Source organism: Haliotis rufescens, unplaced genomic scaffold, assembly GCF_023055435.1.
Source record: "Haliotis rufescens isolate VD_foot unplaced genomic scaffold, xgHalRufe1.0.p SCAF_1, whole genome shotgun sequence".
Classification (NCBI taxonomy): domain Eukaryota; kingdom Metazoa; phylum Mollusca; class Gastropoda; order Lepetellida; family Haliotidae; genus Haliotis; species Haliotis rufescens.
In genome coordinates this window covers 88,946,339-88,966,421 of record NW_025963779.1, presented here as the reverse complement: position 1 = coordinate 88,966,421, position 20,083 = coordinate 88,946,339, and the positions used below count along the sequence as shown (strand labels likewise).

The 20,083-nt window shown below is 40.9% G+C and overlaps 1 protein-coding gene across 1 annotated transcript; it reads right to left on the bottom strand.

Moving 5' to 3' along the window:
* Positions 1 to 3,909: 3,909 nt before the first annotated feature.
* LOC124134246 (solute carrier family 22 member 8-like) lies at positions 3,910 to 19,162 on the bottom strand. The gene is made up of 11 exons (XM_048403085.1): positions 19,148 to 19,162; positions 17,116 to 17,329; positions 12,912 to 13,132; positions 11,996 to 12,226; positions 11,528 to 11,730; positions 10,588 to 10,893; positions 10,161 to 10,295; positions 8,921 to 9,006; positions 6,386 to 6,506; positions 5,857 to 5,929; positions 3,910 to 5,404 (listed from the first exon to the last, which is right to left on the bottom strand). The coding sequence occupies exons 2-11, from the start codon at positions 17,252 to 17,254 to the stop codon at positions 5,201 to 5,203; spliced, it is 1,719 nt and encodes a 572-aa protein (XP_048259042.1). The 5' UTR covers positions 17,255 to 17,329; positions 19,148 to 19,162; the 3' UTR covers positions 3,910 to 5,200.
* Positions 19,163 to 20,083: the final 921 nt, after the last annotated feature.

The following is a 20,083-nucleotide window of genomic DNA, read 5'->3' as shown; positions in this document are numbered from 1 at the left end:
ATCTAAATGGCAAAAATACTGTAACACTGTCACACTATACTGTAATACTGTTTTCGATAATTAATTCTTTACATTGCCATTGAGTTTACTCAGAAACATTTTTTAAGGTTCCGTATATTTCGAAGGTTTTAGCATATTGTTTCGCGGTATGATTGAAGTAACGACTTATGGTTCAGTCAACATTATTAGTATCTTGCAACTGATAACTAAGAGAGGGGCAAAAGAAACCACACCCCTCAGTTGATTTATGTTTGATTTTCAATTGAAAATATACTCAACAACAAAAGTTCCTGTGACAGCAATAATTTAGTGTATTTTTCAAACAAGTAAAGTTTGGTTTTCAATGTTGTTGAACATGTATGGAATCAAGTCACAAAAACGCAACTGCTACAGAAAAGCATGCATTCCATGCAAGAGTTGACTTTTATGCAAACCCCATGCATTTCACTACCCAAGAATGGGTATAAAAACATGTGCGTTAACGGGATTCCATATGCATTGTTTAGCATCGTACTGACAACAACCACTCAAAAAAACCCAACAAAATTACGCAATTATTCAACATTACGAGATGCCACGCCTGTCCGAAAATGAGCGTCTGCGAGCCATTGGTATGCTTGAAGCAGGATCGAGTCAACATGATGTTGCAACCCAATTTAACGTACACAGAAACACCATTTGGTGTTTATTGCAACGTTAGCACCAGACGAATGCAGTCAGAGACCATCCTCAGAGTGGCAGGCCACGCGTAACTAATAATCGACAAGACAACTGGATTCTAACAACACACCTACGAAATCGATTCCATCCAGCAACAGTGACTGCAAGAAGCATCCCTGGCCTTCGACGAATATCTTCACAAACCGTACGTCGCCGCCTCAGATGTGCATGGATTATCGCCAGAAGACCCGCCAGACGTCCCATTTTGACAGGAAACCACCGTCAAGCACGTCTACAGTGGTGCAGATAGCGTCTTCGCTGGGGTATTTGCAGTGGGGACAAGTTCTATTCACTGACGAGTCTCGTTTTCACCTCAGCCACAGCAATGGACGGATTCGAGTGAACCGACGTCGAGATCATCGGCCCTGTTGTTCTACCGTTTTTGCGTCGTCATGGCCCAGGCATTACCTTTCAACATGACAACGCCCGGCCTCATATTGCTCGACTTGTTCAGGATTCTCTTCAACAAAACAACGTGAATGTCATCCCCTGGCCGGCTCGCTCCCCTGATCTCTCACCAATCGAGCACACGTGGGATGAGATGGATCGGCGCCTTCGACGTCAACCAGGTGTTCCACAGACACTTCAGGAACTTCAAAACATGCTCCAGCAGATATGGACGGATATCCCACAGGACTTTGTGCGACGCCTGGTCCATTCCATGAGACGAAAATGTGTTGCTTGCATCGCAACCAGAGGTGGACACACACGCTATTGATTGTAAATTGACATTTTGGCATGTTCATGTTTTTTTATGAAATCACGCATTTTCTGAAGACAGTATGGCAAATGAAACCATTTGAACACTTACAGGAGTCTTTTATCTGTTGCAAACCGAAATTGTTTCAGATTTGGTAAAAAAACATAACATTAAATCTTATTCAATGTCACAGGAACTTTTGTTGTTCAGTATATTAAACTGTACCGTCGTTCAGTCTGTACTCAAAGGATGCTGTTCATTTCTTAAGATATAATTTGATTTAAGCTTTTTATCCCCCCACCCCCTGCCCCCGTATAAAACACAACTGCTGATGGACATGTTGTCTTTGAAAATAAATATATTTGCTTTTTTTCGACACAAATTTACATTTCACACATGACGTGAGTCACGTGGTTGCAAAAACATTTCTTTCCCCAGTCTTCATCGATCCAATGTAATTTTAAACAACATTACTCAGCCCCACATTACTTTTATAAACTGTTGCAGGAATGTGTGATGGTTAAACAGACATAATCAGAATTAACAACAGTTCTTTTAATTTTCATTAAATAAAACTCGATATACTTTCTTTTGCCCTTCAGTGTATCAAATCCTTTCCGTGAATGTTTATGTGTAAATTGGTTTCTGTATATTTATATTTTATTTGAGTGGGTGTTGCCCAAGGGAATGAATCCGGCCACTAGGTGGATTTTGTTTCTTTGTTTCTTTGTTGTTTAACGCCGCACTCAGCAATATTCCAGCTATATGACGGCGGTCTGTAAATAATCGAGTCTGGACCAGACAATCCAGTGATTGACATCATGAGCACCGATCCACGTAATTGTGATTCGATGACATGCATCGATCAAGTCAGCGAGCCTGACCACCCGATCCCGTTGGTCACTTCTTACGACAAGCATAGTCGCCAGTTACGGCATATATGGGTTGCTGAAGACCCATTCTAACCCAGATCTTCACGGGTTTTACAATGTGTCTGAAGGTACGGACTTCTAAGATAGTGCATTCCCTTAAACCATTTCAAGCCCATTTTAAGCTTGATTTCTGGAGACATATCAGGCAATCTGTGTTTTTCTACATCGGATACAGACAAACTAGAAGGTTCGGAGTCTTTTAAGGGACAAAGGCATGATTTCATTCTGTTGAAATCTATTGGTAGAATTCGAGTAGATATGCCAGTTCAGAATCAAAATCGTATTGTATATTTAGATATAGTAGGCCTACATTAATGCATCATAACACGTGCACATATGTTATTGCTTTCGCAACATATTACAGTATAAATAAAAACTTTCAGAAGAAAAGAACAAATGCTCTTCAGACTGATATGCCATTTAAATAGCCGCACTCGAAAACAGCACGTGTATTGACCAACACCTGTAAGATCCCGTTGCAAACCAAGTCGTAGCAAGTCTTTGAATGAAGAATGTTCGTTGGTTGGAATCCTGGAAGGATGAATCCCAAAGTGGTAAACATCAGAGGTCTGCATCACTTCCGATTTTCCTCCCACATTAAGCTGATACGCCATGATATAACTTGAATAATGTTTAAAGCTGCATTAAACCCAACTCACTCACTCACACACACACATTGACGGGACACAGACTGAGGAAACTCGGTGCAGTTCAGTTTCCATACGGGATGATCACAGTTGACATTGAATTTCACTTTTATACTCAATGCTGGTCTGTTGTCAATATTACATTCGTCCATCAGATTAAGTCATAAATTCGAGGAGTGAGTGAATTTGTTTTTACGCCGCTTTTAGCAATATTCCAGCAACATCACGGCGGGGGACACCAGAAATGGGCTTCACAAATTGTACCCATGTCGAACCCGGCTCTTCAGCGTGGCCAGCGAACGCTTTAACCACTAGGCTAGCCAAACGACCCTCATAAATCCTAGGATATGCGTCTGTATTATATCTGAACTTATCACCTGATCTGATCACACAAACGAGCATATCACACAGATTTGGTGTCAAGTTTCAATCCTGTAGGTCGTTCCCTGCCTGTACATAGAGTTTACATGAACAGATATGCACACACACGGAAATGCCCACGTTTGAGTGTAATTGCGAATACTGCCTTGAATCCGATCGCTGTCTAAGTCGCTCAAATTCAAGCTGTTGTTTTCTGGCAGTGCTGTTGTATCTCGGGTTTGGCATGTTTGACAAAGACAGATGGATGTTTTCAACTGTTACCGCCGATGAGCCCAACATCAGTCTACCCACCGTTACGATACAAAGCAATTCCAAGTCAATACTCATAGCTTCCATGTTGGGATTTGTTATAATGGTTTAAAACCATGCATGAAAACACGTTGACCAGCAACACTTGGACCTCCCGCTGGATATCAGCGACAAGCAAGGAGAGTTATCTGACCTTGATATTAGTCGTCACATGTTACAAGGCCAAATCGACTGTGACGTTTTTTCCTGCGTGGAGAAGACAAAACTAAAACTGGCAAAATTGGCAATTATTATCAATTATTATCCCACACAGTCAGCCATTGTGGTGCGTGGCACCGTACCGGTTGGCCTGATTGTTAATCACAGTGTCCTAGGCAGATACTGTTGAAGAAAACAATTATGATAAAATTCTTACATTCTAAAATTCAGAGATATTTTAACATTGTGTTCTAACATTGTTTTGATTTTCTATTTACGCCCAATGAAATATGTTTTGGCGGATTATCGAGACTGGTTATTCTCTCGGAAAATCAATGATGACACCCGGTGTTAGCGAAAATGGTAACCATGCCCTGCCCTAAAATTAAACACCCTCTCATATTTCAAACAAACATTTCCTTTTCAGAAGTACAGACCAGTAGATTAATGCATACAATCAACAGTGGTATTTTCACCAGCCAATTGGCAGGGCGTGAAGGTACTCCACAGATGACGTCCTTGCAAGCAGGCCCATTAGTTCTGTAGCTCCTGTGTACAGAAGGCTCTCGACGCCTGATCAGATTGCCTGGGGTTAAAACCAGTGCATGTGGGATATTTGGCCGCTACATATGACAGATGTGTTTGACGCGATCAGTTGGTTACTAAATATAAAACTATTAAGTATAATTGTAATTATATATGTTTCATTATATTCTTTTGAAACATGAAAACATAGAGAGTAACATCTTTTGACCATAAATCAGTACCACGGCTGGACATTGTAGTCATTAATCATACACATTTAAACATTGTATTACACGTAATCGTAGGACATGACGGATTATAAAATTTCACACAGACAGAAAACAGACAGAAACACACACACACAGACACAAAAAAAAAACTGAAATAGAAACACACACACTCACACACACACACACACACACACACACACACACACACACACACACACACACACACACACACACACACACACACACACACACACAATCCGCGAAACAAATAGCGACAGAAACATACGTACGTAAGTACGGTGTAATTTAGACATTGATCTAAGAAAGTACAGCTCTAACATAGCATTCACAATAATAATTTTCTTAAGCAGTATTTTCACGTTCCTTTAACCCAGTCGAATTGGAACTCTTATATATAACACCAACCCGTGTATTTATGAGGAAGATGGACGCGTACTGAAATCCATTTACTACGTTCTGTCACGAAACACGACAACCTCCTTATTTTAACTAACATGTAGGAACTGTTAGACGAAACAAAGCAAAGGAGGGACACTTCTTGCTGATGAGCGGATGCTGCTACAGTGCATGTTAGAGCGGATGCTGCGACAGTGCCTGTTATTCGGTCTTCTGTTCCGCCTTCTCCTTCACTTTTGCGTCCATCTTTTGTTCGCCGTTGTTCGTCTCGTACCAGGCCTTCACGTCACTGATTGTCTGAGGGAGCTCTTTTCCGTTGGTCTCCGGGAGCAAATTGATCATGGCGGTTGCCGCTAAACAACAACACGTGAACACCGCACCCGGGCCCCAGGTCACATACTCACTCTGCAATATGAACAGGCGACTTACAGCTGAATAAAGTCTTTGAAAGGCCTTTAGAAGTATGGCAAATCTGTATCATATTGTTTCCACAATCGGGACATGGGCCGGAGCAATGGCCTGAAGGCGCTGCAATTCACCGTGCGTGCCAGAAACCTATAATCGGAGTTTGAATCTCAGATTCTCATTGATTATGTTTCTAGGTCTGTCAGCACCATACCCGTTATCATGGGTTTCACGGAAGTTGTAACATCTATGACCTGCATCACTTCGGGATTTCCTCCAACATAAAAAAACACGCCGTGACATAACTAGAATACTGTTCAAAGCGGCGTAGAAAAAACCCCTCACTGACACACTCGCTCAATTTCACCATGGTATTATATCATTTATTTACAATGGAGCAAAACATATGTACTCGACCATTGTGAACACGAGCTGAGACAGGCTGGACCTACCAGTAGTCCGGCAAATGGTCCTAACATCCCACCAAGTCTTGAAAATGCAGATGACGTCCCTAAGCCAACGTTCCTAAGAAACATAAAGTAAGGAAATAAACATACACACAATATGTCATTTCCAATTGTTATAAAATATACTTAAGTTACAAAGAAACGCACTTCTCATGTTGCGGCTTGACATCAAATAGAATTGATTCATTTGCACAACAAAACACACACAGTGATTGAATAACATGTCTAGAAACGTTCCATGCATCGGTTTTGGATTCGACCCCTGAACAGAGACTGTTCATATCCATAAGGCAATATGGCCAGAATGTGTCTTTCTGAGGACGTGCTGAGAGCAACATGCACGCTTTTAATGTGAAACATGGATTGTCGAGTGCTGTAGGTACCCCTAAGATTGGCACATAGCAACTCACATACGGTATGCATTCTATATCAACATCGTGTATCCTATGTGATTAACATATTCGCTGACATACAACATGATGCAAAGAAACATGATCTTTCACAACGAGGGTACCTGATATTGGTTGGAAATATTTCCGGGGTGTAGAAGAAAAGTGTACCAAATGCTCCAAATGCTCCGAAGAAGCCGAAACAGGAAAAAACAGTTGATATGATTGCCCCCGCTCCAGTGTTGCCTGGAAGGACAGTATGTATAGTAAGTGCATTTGTTCTGTTTGACATAAACACAAGTGGCGAATAATTCAGCAGTCTGAAGTACCCGATCGCCGTGACTACACGTACATTTTAATTAGTGATCAATGTATTATAATTTGAAACTAGTTTTGGAATGAAATTCTAGAAGCCCTTTTTACTTGTTGTCAATCGTTTAATTCCAGTTATATCAATAAGGATAGGATCAACATTTTAGTTGAGAGCCTTTGAACAATCAGGCGATCATTTAATTTCTTATAAACTACAATGTCATTTTAACGATCTGACAGTTAAAGCAGGGCCTGCAAACTTAGGGTCGAAGATAAGACACAGATAGTACAACACGAGTGTCAGTCAGATACCATTGATCTCACAACGAGTTGTTAACAACAAGAGAAAGCGAGTAAGATACGTTTTAAAACAAAGAGTTGTTAGATAAATGGTATCTGCAGTAATCTGTTTCTAACACACCCTAATATTGTTATAAGGTTAAAAATGCATCCCAGAAACTAATGATAATAAATAGAACCCATTAGATATAGTTCGTGACAGAACTTGTAATTGGAAAGGAATCAATAGAGAAAAGACATTTCACATTTATCATTGGATTGGTCTCTGGCTATTGTCCATGAGTTAATGAAACAAATGGGGAATTACAAGGTATAATCCATTTGGAGCTTCGGAGCGAGTCACAAAATCAATAGAGAGATGAGCAATCTGGCACGTAGGTTTTTGGTATTTTTCCGATGGCGACACACATGAGTTCATGGTCAGATCTAAACTTGTAACGAATCAAATGGAGGTATTGAGACATGTGACAAGGACAGGTCAGGCTCGAACACTATAAAATGATACCCTCAACATTAGGAGAGGAGAGCGCGGTTTGCAGTCGATCGAGTCGAATCCCGATCGTTCTAAGTTTCCACCAGCTAGTGACGAGCCTGGCCAGTCTGATCCTGTTCTGTATTGATAGATGGGCTGAGATTAAGTAAAACTATGTGAGTATAAACTGGTGTTGCGTTTCTTATGCGGGTGTGAATGCTGATAGAGACAACTTGGAGTAAGGGTCGTTAGACCAATCACTCCTTGACGGAGCCGAGCCGTGGCGGACAAGGCGAGGGCAATGTCAGGGCGTAATTGACCACAAGGACCAGGAACGGCAATACATTTAGTAACTGTAGCAGGGTCGCACTGGACGCCCGAAAGCAGTTACGACAATATCGCATCGGGGGCACGGGTTGCCCAGTCGTCTAAGGCGCCGCGATTCTCTGTGCAGTGTTGCGTCCCTTGGACATGCCAGAAACCTATGATTGTGGGTTTGAATCCCGGTTCGCCCCGATTATGTTTCTAGGTTTGTCAGCACCATACCCGTGCTCGTGGGTTTCACCGAAGTGGTAAACGTCTGAGACCTGCATCACTTCGGGCTTTCCTCCCACATTAAGCTGACACGCCGTGATATAACTGGAATAATGTTCAAGGCGGCGTTAAACCCAACTCACTAATATCGCATCACTTAAGCAAAGAATCGATGCATTTTGTCTATTCTCATCATCGCAGTGGGGCATTAGTTCCTAACAGAACGGTCATGAGTGAAGTCATCCGAGTACTGCTCACCACTCATATCTAATGTGACCCTACACAAAAAGGTTTCTGCAATATCTGCAGATTATCAAGGCGATGATGATAATGTACACTAGATCCAAGAACATTGGCTTGTTTGTTCCTAACACTCACGCTTGTCGGCGACGTGTCAGAATTAACATGGGTGATTTGGTGAAAAACAGATACCCGTGAACACTAATGCTATTTTTGAAATTGAATTCTTCGAGTAAACATCCGAAACGGGCCTATTCAGATTTCTGAACAGTAAATAACGCCGTTATTTAGTAATGTATCAAAAATGACGAGATTAACGATGTACCTAATTTTCAGAGGTTCCTTTCAGTATTTTTGCTTTGCCTAAAATGACAGTGGAGGATATAAAAGAAACAGGGAATTTCTCACAGAATTCAAAACTATAAGGTGTTAAGTGTGTGTGTGTGATGATTTATTTTGAATTTTATTCGACTTCGAAGTGAGGGTTGATAAGGAGGGACATATCTGTGCCTGTGGCATCCAGTGGGTAACACTAAAACCATAACGTTCAGCACAGACGGAGGTGATTTCGACTGACGCACGAGTAACTTATCAATGACTTACAATCAGGGAAGTAGTCCGTTATAATCTGACCTCAGAAAATCACTATGGAATAACCAATCACGGGTCAGGAATTCGATATCACACATATGTTTGATACCAGTTATCTCGAATGGGTTTCTCACCCACAGGTGTGTAAGAAATTATGTTTTTACGCCCAAATCACTCACTCACTTACCGGAGCGGCAGTAGGTCTACTTACCCATGAGTTCTCTGACAACAGTAGCTCCAACCAATCCAAACCCAGTGGTAAGGTGTAAAAGGATGCAAGTCCACTTTCGCCCAATCCTGTTTAACAGTGTTGTCTGGGTCAATATTTCAATATCGAGAACTTGTGTAACTGAAGTGATTGGGCGATTTAAAGCTTCACTTAGCAATAATCCAGCTATATGACGGAAGCCTGAAAATGATCAAGTCTGGGCCAGACACTCCAGTGATTGATATTGCGAGTCAGGATCCACGCCGTCCGGTACGATGACACGCTACCAACCAAATCACTCGATCCTGACCACCCGATCCATCTGATGCATCTTACAGCCAGCAAATGTTGCTGAGGACTAATTCTAACACTTATGGACCGCCTCCGTGGTCTTGTGGTAGAGCGTCCGCCCGGAGAGCGGAAGGTCCAGGGTTCGATCTCGGGCCGCGTCATACAAAAAGACGTTAAAAGATTGTACTTGTTGTTACCCTGTCTGGCGCTCGGCATTAAGGGGCTAAAACAAGGACTGGTTGGCTCGGAGTCAGTATACTGTGTCTGAGTGGGGTATTCATGTTAAACTGCGGCATGGTATCTCAGTGAGCTAGCACTATAAATCGGCATCAGTCCGGACTAGTACAAGCAGCCACACACACATACACGTGCATGCACGTCGCTATATAAGTGCAATAATCTTGGACGCGACGTTAAACCCAATTTCACCTCACCTCACCTCTAACACTTATGACATAAGGTATCTCTATGATGTCTTATTGAATATTAATTAACGATACGTTAACTGTTTGGGAAGTGTTTAAATTTGTAACACAATCATTACCATCGAGTTGAATCCTTCTGATATATGACAATGATATTATTATCATTTTATATTCTAACGATATATCGAACCTTAATAGCAAGACTCACTATCACTGGATTGTCCGGTCCAGACTCGATTGTTCACAGGCCGCTGTTGTATGGCATGAGTGAGTGAGTGAGTTAAAATGTAACGCCGCATCGGCGTTATTTCAGCCATATAGCGACGACAAGTTGAGGCATATACAATCGAGACCTGAATACAACAAATAAATTTCTCAAACATATTTCGGCATACTATGCAGTTTTGGGCAACCAACACTTCCTTTTTATTGAAGTTTCTTGAGGCGCGGGTGCTAATCTTTTAGCGAACACCTGGCGTCAGAACTGCTATTTAATTAATTAGTTTATGTATTTATTGAAGTATTACCTGTCGACGAGGTAGTAGATGGCAACACTGGACGGCATCGTCACCACTATCAGTAGAACTACATTCACAAACCTATCTCCAGCCAAGGCATCAGATGTGAAGTACAGTCCAAAATAGGTCATACTGTCAGTAAACCTGAAACATAGGACAGTGAATCATCAGTCCGGGGGGCGGTGGGATAGGCGAGTGATTAAAACGTTTTCTTGTCACGATGAAAGCACGGGTTTGATTCCTCAAAGTGGAACGTGTATTCTTGTGTTCCCGTTATGATATTGCTGAAATATTGCCTAAAGCGACAAAAAAACAATACTCACTCACTGTCAAAACGATATCTGAAAAATTGAATTTAACCTTATTTCTGCCTCTGTGCCAACCAGACAACTGATTTGACTTTTTGGAAATATTTTATTATTAAAGTATTTATTACCATATAAACCAGAGAACAGCCACATTCAGACCCAGTCGTTTGACTTTGATGAAGTCAAGCAGAGAATGTGTTTCGTCGTCAACTGTCTGTACCACGGGGTCAGTAAGCAGAGATTCTGTTTGTTCCTTTGATGTGGTCCCTCCTTGGTCTTTCTGAGTTTCTTCCTGACCAGTGTTAAGACTTGCATAAACATCGAGAACATGCTGATAGTCTACTTGGCTGATCCTTGCCGCTCTCTTCAAAAGTTTCTTGATTTGTTTAGGCTTGCCATTGGCTACCAACCATCGGAGTGATTCCTCGAGGAAACTATATTTAACGTAATATTCCACATATTGCATCATTCCAAGTAAACACATTTAAAATGTAGCATTCAATCCACTTTTAATGCAAAAATTCCGTTAGTTAGATCTTACCTACTCAAAACATGCTTTCATACAAACGTGGTCAAATGCTTCTGAATGGACTATAATCAATGGGCCTAAACGTTCCATATCGCTATCGTTCGGTAATACAATATTATTTGTTATATACTGCTCAGCCTAGTTTCAACTGTAGTTACAAAATACTTAAAGACCTAATAAAGAATATTGGAACCTATTTATTTTACTAATGATTTGGTTGGTTTGTTGTTTAACGCCGCACTCAGCAATATCCCAGCTATATGACGGCTTTCTGTAAATAGTCGAGTCTTGACCAGACAATCCAGTGATTAATATCACGCAATTGGGATCGATGACATGCATCAACCAAGTCAGCGAGCCTGACTTCCCGATCCCGTTAATCGCCTCTTACGACAAGCATAGTCGCCTTTTACGGCGAGCATGGGAGGCTGAAGACCTGTTCTACCCCGGATAATGAATCCTATAAGACCCCTTAAGCACATTGCTTCAGTGGAAGTTTCGTTTCTGGTTATTCTCTGGCATTGACGTGTTATATTTACAAGAACTGTAGAATGATGACCAGTGACACTGAAGTGCAGCCTAGTTGCAGGATCCTCCAGGAATAGTCCCGGAGAAGGTAGGCGACCAGAGGCAGACATAGGTGACAGCTGCTCCAGCTTATGTTGGACAGGAATGCCACAAGCTTACGGTGTTTTGTTGGGAAAACCTCGATTCCAATGGTAGCATCAGTCAGAACTATACCCTAGAATGCATACATCAGCTCTCAGTGTGTTGGTGATATTTGGGTTATTGGGCTGGGACTGTGTATAGAGACTGAAAAAGCAGATATTAAAAATTTAAACTATTATCCTAAACACGTTACACAAAAAGGTCTTGCAACAATGTATTTTTGTGGCAGACAATATTTTCAACATTTTAAAGATTGAACATATATTTCAAGCATTTGCTAGGAAAATATCATATAGTCGGTCTCCCTAGAGAGGTTCTGTTCTGTTACTATATTTTACCTGTTGGAACATTCCCAGAATCAGTCTGAGCACAAGGAAGGCTGTGAAGTTGGGAGAGAAGGCTACTCCGACACCCAGGGCCATGACAATCACGTGGGACAGGAGATGGATAGGACGCCGACCAAAGCGGTCAGAAAATATTGGGAGAAAAGCTGCACCTAGTCCTTGCCCGACTATCAGCAGGGTTTGTCCAAGGCCTTTGAGAGGAGCTTGATCACACACTATCTCCATCTGTGAATACAATGGTTTCACGATCATACCACTTCAACCACAGGGCTACCTCCGTTCATGACTTGATGATGTGTAAGAACCATTGACCAAAGTTAATATCAAATATATGGATAACCAATTTGGTCCATTCAAATGTAATTGATATACTTCTAAACCATGTCAGGGGCGGTGGGGGGAGCAGGTGGTTAAATCGTTCGCTCGTTACGCCTAAAACCCGGGTTCGATTCCCCACACTGAGTACATTGTTTGAAACCTATTTCTGGTGTTCCCCGCCGTGATGCTGCTGGAATATTGCTAAAAGCGGTGTAAAACCATACTCACTAACTCTACATTATGTCTGTGGTAATGGTATTGTCATAAGAACACGAACAAATATATTCTTATAGATAGGATAACTGACCCGTGAAGATACGAAGTTAGAAGTCTTCAGCAACCTATGGTTGCCGTAAAAGGCGACTATGCTTGTCGTAAAAGGCGACTAATGGGATCGGGTGTGTCAGGCTCGCTGACTTGGTTGATGCATGTCATCGTATCCCAATTACGTAGATCGAGGCTGATGATGACCACCGTCATAGAGATGTAATATTGCCGAGTGCGGCGTTAAACAACAAACAAACAAAACAAACAAACAAAAGATAGGATAACGGGAATATGTTAAACTGGCCATCTTAATCACAATACTCACATCTGATATGATGGAGAGTTCCTTCTTCTCGGCGAAGTTATAGCCGTACAAACATGGCAGCTGTTTCGTCTCCGTGTCGCCACTGATGTTGGCCACGACTCTGATGCCACACTTGTCGTAGTAGATGTTGCTGTTGTTGATGGTGAATGTGTCATCGTCAATTGCGGTAAAGATGTCTGATATGTTGCTGGGCTGACCACACGTGTGGGGAATACTTCTTGCTGTAACATGGAGCACGCACTTGCGTCAACGTCTTCAGTAATGGGTTACATACAGGAATCCGCCGAATATATATCGAGCCCCCCCCCCCCCCCCCCCCCCCCCGTGATGACATAATGACATAGCCCTTGTGCTGGTAGGGATTTTGCCGCAACCGGTTGGGCAGGAAATGCTTACTCTTTTTGCGAAGCCTGGTGTCATCACTGATTTTAATTGATCCATTAATATAATGTTCACTATTTTGCCTATTGACCCCAGTGGAATATGTTCGGATGATGGTCATACTGGTCATCCTTTGCCGTTGACGTTATATATTTGCATCATGTTAGAGGACATAACAAGTACGTAGTATTTCACTGTATTCCATGTAACAGGTGCTTCAACTCTGTGGCATACCTGCTGTATGCGAGGGTAAGAAAGTTAAGATATGTGCTACAAACAACGTACATCGTGCGTTATTATTTGTTCCGTGCTTGACGAACAGTGAGACACTTGATGAGCACTGCCCTAGTAGTTCCAGTATTCGGTGTCTACATTTGACAACGTCAGATTCTTACTAGAAAGTCGATTGATGAGGATTACAGCATTGAAGGCCTTAGTAAATCTTTCAAAAAAAATTAATGGTAGACAAGTGGATGAGCTTTCCAAATTTGAGGCAGTGGATTTCTTATGATTATAGAATGAGTTTTGTCGCTGAAGATTTTCCTCCTTTGTCGTGTGGGGTAGTGGTGTACAAACTTGAAAAAGCAAATCTTTTACATAAATTTAATTTGATTCTTTTCTAATGAGCATGTGAGTGAGTGAGTGAGTATGGTTTTTTTAATGCGATACATACTATAATGCAATCACGAACATTACATGCTCATTAGGGGGGCGGTCGGGTAGCCAAGTGGTTAAAGCGTTCGCTCGTCACGACGAAGACGCGGGTTCGATCCCCAACATTGGTACAATGTGTGAAGCCCATTTCTGGTGTCCCCCGCCGTGATATTGCTTGAATATTGCTTAAAGCGGCGTAAAACCACACTTAATTTTCAGAGAATGTGAAAACTCCCCAAAGACTCCCCAGCTTTGTCAGATTGTCAGAAGAGCTCTGTTCCCGGCAGCAAACTAGGTTACTTTCCCAAATATCAGTCAACAGATTGGGAGGTAACAAACCTAAGATACAGAGAACAGAGTCGGATAACTTGGTTCTTGGGATACAAGCATGACATTTCATAAGCGAGGTCCGCATATTTGCCATGTTATTCTTGAATTTTGTCAATCGCATTAGTGTCAAAAAGGAAAAAAAATTCAATGATATAAAGATTTTATTGGATTTATCAAAAAGGACAAGGTCGGGTTTGTTGGCCTAGATAGTCTGAGGCTGTATGTCGGTCTATTCCAAAGAATTTTGTATTTATCATTTTCGATGATGCCCACTACATATTCTGGGTCGTACCATGGGTGGACCTCTGTGTCAAAACCACAAGGATGGGAAAAACGGTAATAGAAGGATCGAGACACGCCATCATGTCGCTTAAGATACTGTTTGTCGTCCACTGACAATGTGTTGGGCAGTCTCATTACATTCATGCATAACCTACATTTCATCTTTACGTTTTGATGTAGTGTCACACAGTGACGGTTTTGAGTGGGAAGTGACTGGTTCTGAGCAACGAACAGAAAGCCTTCGGTTTCATTTTTCAGGCCAGCCGACTTCGTCCAATGAAGGACTCTGCAGGGTTGCTATTCGTCTCAACACACTGCAACAAACTCGATGTATTGGCCGTTCAGAGAGCCTTCCCTTAAAAAAACCCAGCCTGTATATATATAGGTTCAACTGGAATGAGTCTGATTGATTATTTTATTGCCTCATCAAATATTTACCATCAATGGTTGACATGATTGTGAAAGGCAGAACAGGCAGTAGCCACCTCCCCATCCCAGTTAAGGTGAGGTGAGGTGAAATGGGGTTAAACGTCGCGTCCAAGATTATTGCACTTATATAGCGACAATCCCAGTTAAGATATCAGTTTAGAGATAATGTTATATCGGATATTTCACAGACAGAACATGGGAATAAAATTAGTATGACGCGATACATATGGAATGATGCAGCTAATATACAGCTGGTTCTAACTCTATATTGGCTGCACAAATCTTTAAATTAACAAAAATTGCTTAAGCTGTCAACTTTTTGTACAAAGTTCTTTGTATGAAAGGAGATAATAAGATGCACCTATGAATGTCAGATATGTGTAATGTATTATGGGTCAGATGGCCTGGAATTCTGAATAAATTGAATCTGAACCTGAAACAGATGCAGGGAAACAAACATTTACTGACAATTCTAACTCTGATCATGCTCAGAAATGTCTTGAACTTGTGAATGAAAATGTAAATGCTTCTGCAGAGACATTAACGGAGTTGTTCCATTTAGCTGGATTGCATTCTGAAAGACCGATAATTCTGCCATAAATACTTGCGAATACTTAAACATCGTTTTTATGCTGTCTTCATTGATCTTCAAGAGGCTTTTGACTTTATTGATAGACAGAAACTGTTATATATTCTGTTACAAAAAGGCCTTTATGAAAAAAAATGTTTAATGTAATTCAAAACATGTATGTTCATGCTGGTATGAAAGTAGAACACTTGGGAATAGATATTTTTACAACTTCGACAGGGGTGTATGTTTCGTCCGTTACTGTTTATCCTCTTCATAAATCAATTAAACACAGACATAGAGGCTAGTGAATCTTATTGGGTATTTGTATGTGAAATTATTGAAGCAATTAAACTTCTGTTATTAGCAGATGATACTAATTTAGTTGCAGACTGTGTGGTAGATGTAAGATCATTTTGTGACAAACGGGCATGAAAGTCAATATGGATAAATCAAATATTGTTGTTTTCCGAAACGGTGGGTACATAAAGAAAGTTAAGTAATGGTTTTATAATGAAAAGGAGATAACAGTTAAAATACTGTAAATATTTAGGAATGATATTTACTTCAATGTTAACTTGGCCAGAGACCTGTGGAACTCTTGCTGTACAGAGAATCTATTGAAATGGTTCAAAGTATATATATATTTCAAAAGATTTCTTAAAATATGCAAATACTGTTCCACAAATGCCGTTCTGGGAGAAGTGGCCAGGCATTATTTATGTGCTCACTATTTCACTAAATGTACACGCTGTTGGTGTAGAATAATTCGTATGCACCCAAAAAGGTATCCCTATGCTTGTTACACTATGTGTAAGTCACATGATGATCACGATGGTATAAATTGAGTTTCTCATGCTCGGACTATGTTGTTTCATACCGGCTTTGCCTTTGTTTGGATTGCCCAAGATTGTGGTGGTATGAAACAGTTTGTTTGCATGTTTAAACAACGATGATTGGAATAGAATGCAAAACTGGTATCAGAAAATTAGTAATTCTGTCTCATCATAATTCATGTAAGTACGTGCTTACTCCATAACTGTACCTTTCATCAACTTTGAAAGGAAATGATTTGGCACACGTTCTTAACAAATATCGTACTCTTGCTCATAATCTAAAAGTAAAAAGAAATGCGCCATAGCAAAGTTGCTGTAGACCAAAATATATTAAAACTGTGATTATATGGTTATCGAAGATGAGTACCATTTTCTTCTGATTTGCCCTCATTATACAGAAGGTAAAATAACTTTATCCCGAAAGATTACCACAAGCACCCCGCCCGCCATAAACTTACTGAACTAATGTCTTCAACACAATTAATCCTATTGAACGTATTGGCTTGTACTTACAAATAAATATTTATCAATGAAAATATGTTCTTTATGATATTTGTTGATGAAAAGTTCTCCACCCACAGCAGGAATTGTGTTATAAATTGTAATCTTGGCCATGTGGCCTCTAATTTTGAATTAAAAGAGAAAGAAAACTTTAAAGCAACACCGAACTGAATAGGCTAAACAGTGCGTCTTCACTCCACATGACTAGACACAGGCGACTTACCCACATAGACAAAGTTTAGGAGCTGGAAGGCAGCCGAGAAGGCATATATCTTGCTGACGAAGTATTGTAGCAACTGATACCTCCCTCTCCCCCCCAGTGCATCTAGGAGAGGATCGACTTCAGTGTGTACTTTTGGCATCCCGGAGTAACGTCGAATCGATGTCGGTATGTTATGTAGACGTCCAACACTGAAGTTGCCTCTTTAACGTCGCATCTTTGCAAAAAGAAGCCTGTGGCGAATGTCTGCGTGACAATACATATGTGACCGAGTAAGAGTAGTTTATCAATCACGCCGCCACTGAATGTTTTCAGCTGAACTGCTCTCTGCAAGATCTTCTTTATCACTGGATTGAGTCTGTCACAGGATTTCGTGCTGAGCACCGGAAGGGGGTTAAAGAGATGTTTCACCGATTTATTACACCAAATTTGCACATGGAAAGAATATCGGGCCGATAAAGTTACAACTCGAGTTAACCAAGTTTACATTGTTTCAGCTGACCATGACACTAATAATAGCGTCAACTTCTTAATGTTCAATTATTTGAACCATTTTATGGTAATATACTAGTATTAACTGCAACATGTGTACCATGTTGCCTTGTGTTCCGAGAGATAAATCATGCTTCTCTTGAAGTAAACCTATTTTTCAGCTTTTCATTCCACTGCCTCCTGTCCCAACTTTTGTCATGATAATTCTTGTTAAAATATTTAAAAACATTTGTAACGAACAACATCCCCATCAATGCGAAAATGAATTGAGTATTATGTACTATTAGTATTAGAAAATTAATTGACAAAATGTAGGTAAGACCTGTCTGAAACGGAAGCAATGTTTGTTCGCAGACATTCTGATAAAAAACTACTGGCACATTCTTTGTCTTTATTTAGTATCTTCTATTATTGCAGATTTAACCATATATCTATACATTTAACGGTTTTTTTGAAACATCATACTCAGGATGAAATGTGTCTGCATTCCCTTCCATGAGAGAGAAGCCCCAAGGAACTGTCCGAATAATGTATTCAAAACGCTTTAAGAAGACTCTAGAGTGAAGGTTAGGTCAGTTGAGCCATTAACTAGCTCAGCTATACATGATTAATACTTCTCATCACTTCACTTCTCACTTGATTTTTGATGTGACTGCAGGTAACCTGTATATTCGCTTACCTGCACTCCATTTGTGGTGATGTCACCACCATAGTTACGAGTGAGTGAGTGAGTTGGGTTTAACGCCGCTTTTAACAGTATTCCAGTCATATCACGGCGTGTCAGCTTAATGTGGGAGGAAAGCCCGAAGTGATGCAGGTCTAAGACGTTTACCACTTCGGTGAAACCCACGAGCACGGGTATGGTGCTGACAAACCTAGAAACATAATCGGAGCGAACCGGGATTCGAACCCACAATCATAGGTTTCTGGCGTGCCCAAGGGACGCAACTCTGCACAGCGAATCGCGGCGCCTTAGACGACTGGGCCACCCGTGCCCCCCCCCCCCCCCCCCCCCCCCATAGTTACGAAGACAAAGACAAAAAACATATGAATAACAGTAAATATATGTATAAAGAAGAACAAACGTTTTCACATTTTTAGTTTTCTGAACCAAATTGTAATATTTAAATAAGTTGACTTTTGGACATTTGTCAATATTATGTTTAAATACCTCACAGAAAATTGTCACAAATAATGCATCATATCGAATACATTCTGAAGAAGTGATGTCCGATGCGATTTCCTATGTTGTCTTGTTTTTCGAGTCAACCATTTTCATTTGCATTTGTTTATATTGACATTAGCGAATGACCTCGCCTAGATGAAACTAACCAGCGTTCATTTCTCGATGAACGTCAGTGTGTTGCGTGATTGTGTTGTCAATCGAGCAGAAAGATACAGAACCACTTTAGGGGGATTTTGCAATGTCTATAACTTACATGAAATATTGACGGTACGATAAGACAGATTCATGATTGTATATATGGCGGGTCACCGAAATGAAGAGTCCATTCCAAGTTACAACAAAGAATGGTCTACTCACAGTAAGAAATCACTAAACTTCACACTGTCGTGTATATTGCATAGGGAGATTCAGCCGCGCCGCTTCTAGCGGTAATCAGCAGCTCATCTAGCCTCAGTATGATTCAAACCCATCCAGAAACTTCATATTAATCCATGTTCAGCATCAACCAGGTCTGGGTTTAATGGGTGCAACTTCGACTTGTGAATGAAGCCGGCATTTTATGACTTTTGTAAGACCAAGGGACGTGGAATGTTTGGGACGGAGAAACGTGTGTTGTCGTGTGTTGTCATCGCTCTCGCGCTTTGTTTTTTGTGGGGTCAGATATCGTCATATTCCATTTTGTAGAGTGTTACCAGGATAAAATATCTTCAAGGTAGGTTTAAATTACTGTCAGCATTAAATATTGGCTTACTCTGTTGCCATATTTGCTATTGTTTGCTGTGTGTGCTGTAACACGGATTTCCCGCCCCACGTGACTGGTTGTATCAGTCTTTGTGGGTGTTGTGTTGGCGAGCTGGTCGTCGGGCGTAAACCACTTCATTATGGAGGGGAATGGGGAAGAGGATATTGCATAGTCATTTGACTTTGAAGAAACATCTACTGATGATTCGAATCCCGGATGGGACTCAACCTAACAAGTACGAGAATCTGTACTTTACAATGAAAGTGTTATCCCAAATATAACATTTGTTACATTTGACCACTTTCTAAATGGCATTGTGTGTTTATATAACCACTGTAGTTCTTTTCCTCCTTGTTCTCAACGGAAGGAAGACCATCGCTAGTTTTGTAAGAGGATCATTTATGAAAACTTTAAGCTTTCGTTACTTCATCTTGGATCTGACCAGTGAAGATCCGGGGTAGAATAGGTCTTCAGCAACCCATGCTTGGGGTAGAAGGCGATGTGCTTGTCGTAAGAAGGGACGGGATCGGGTGGTCAGGCTTGCTGACAAG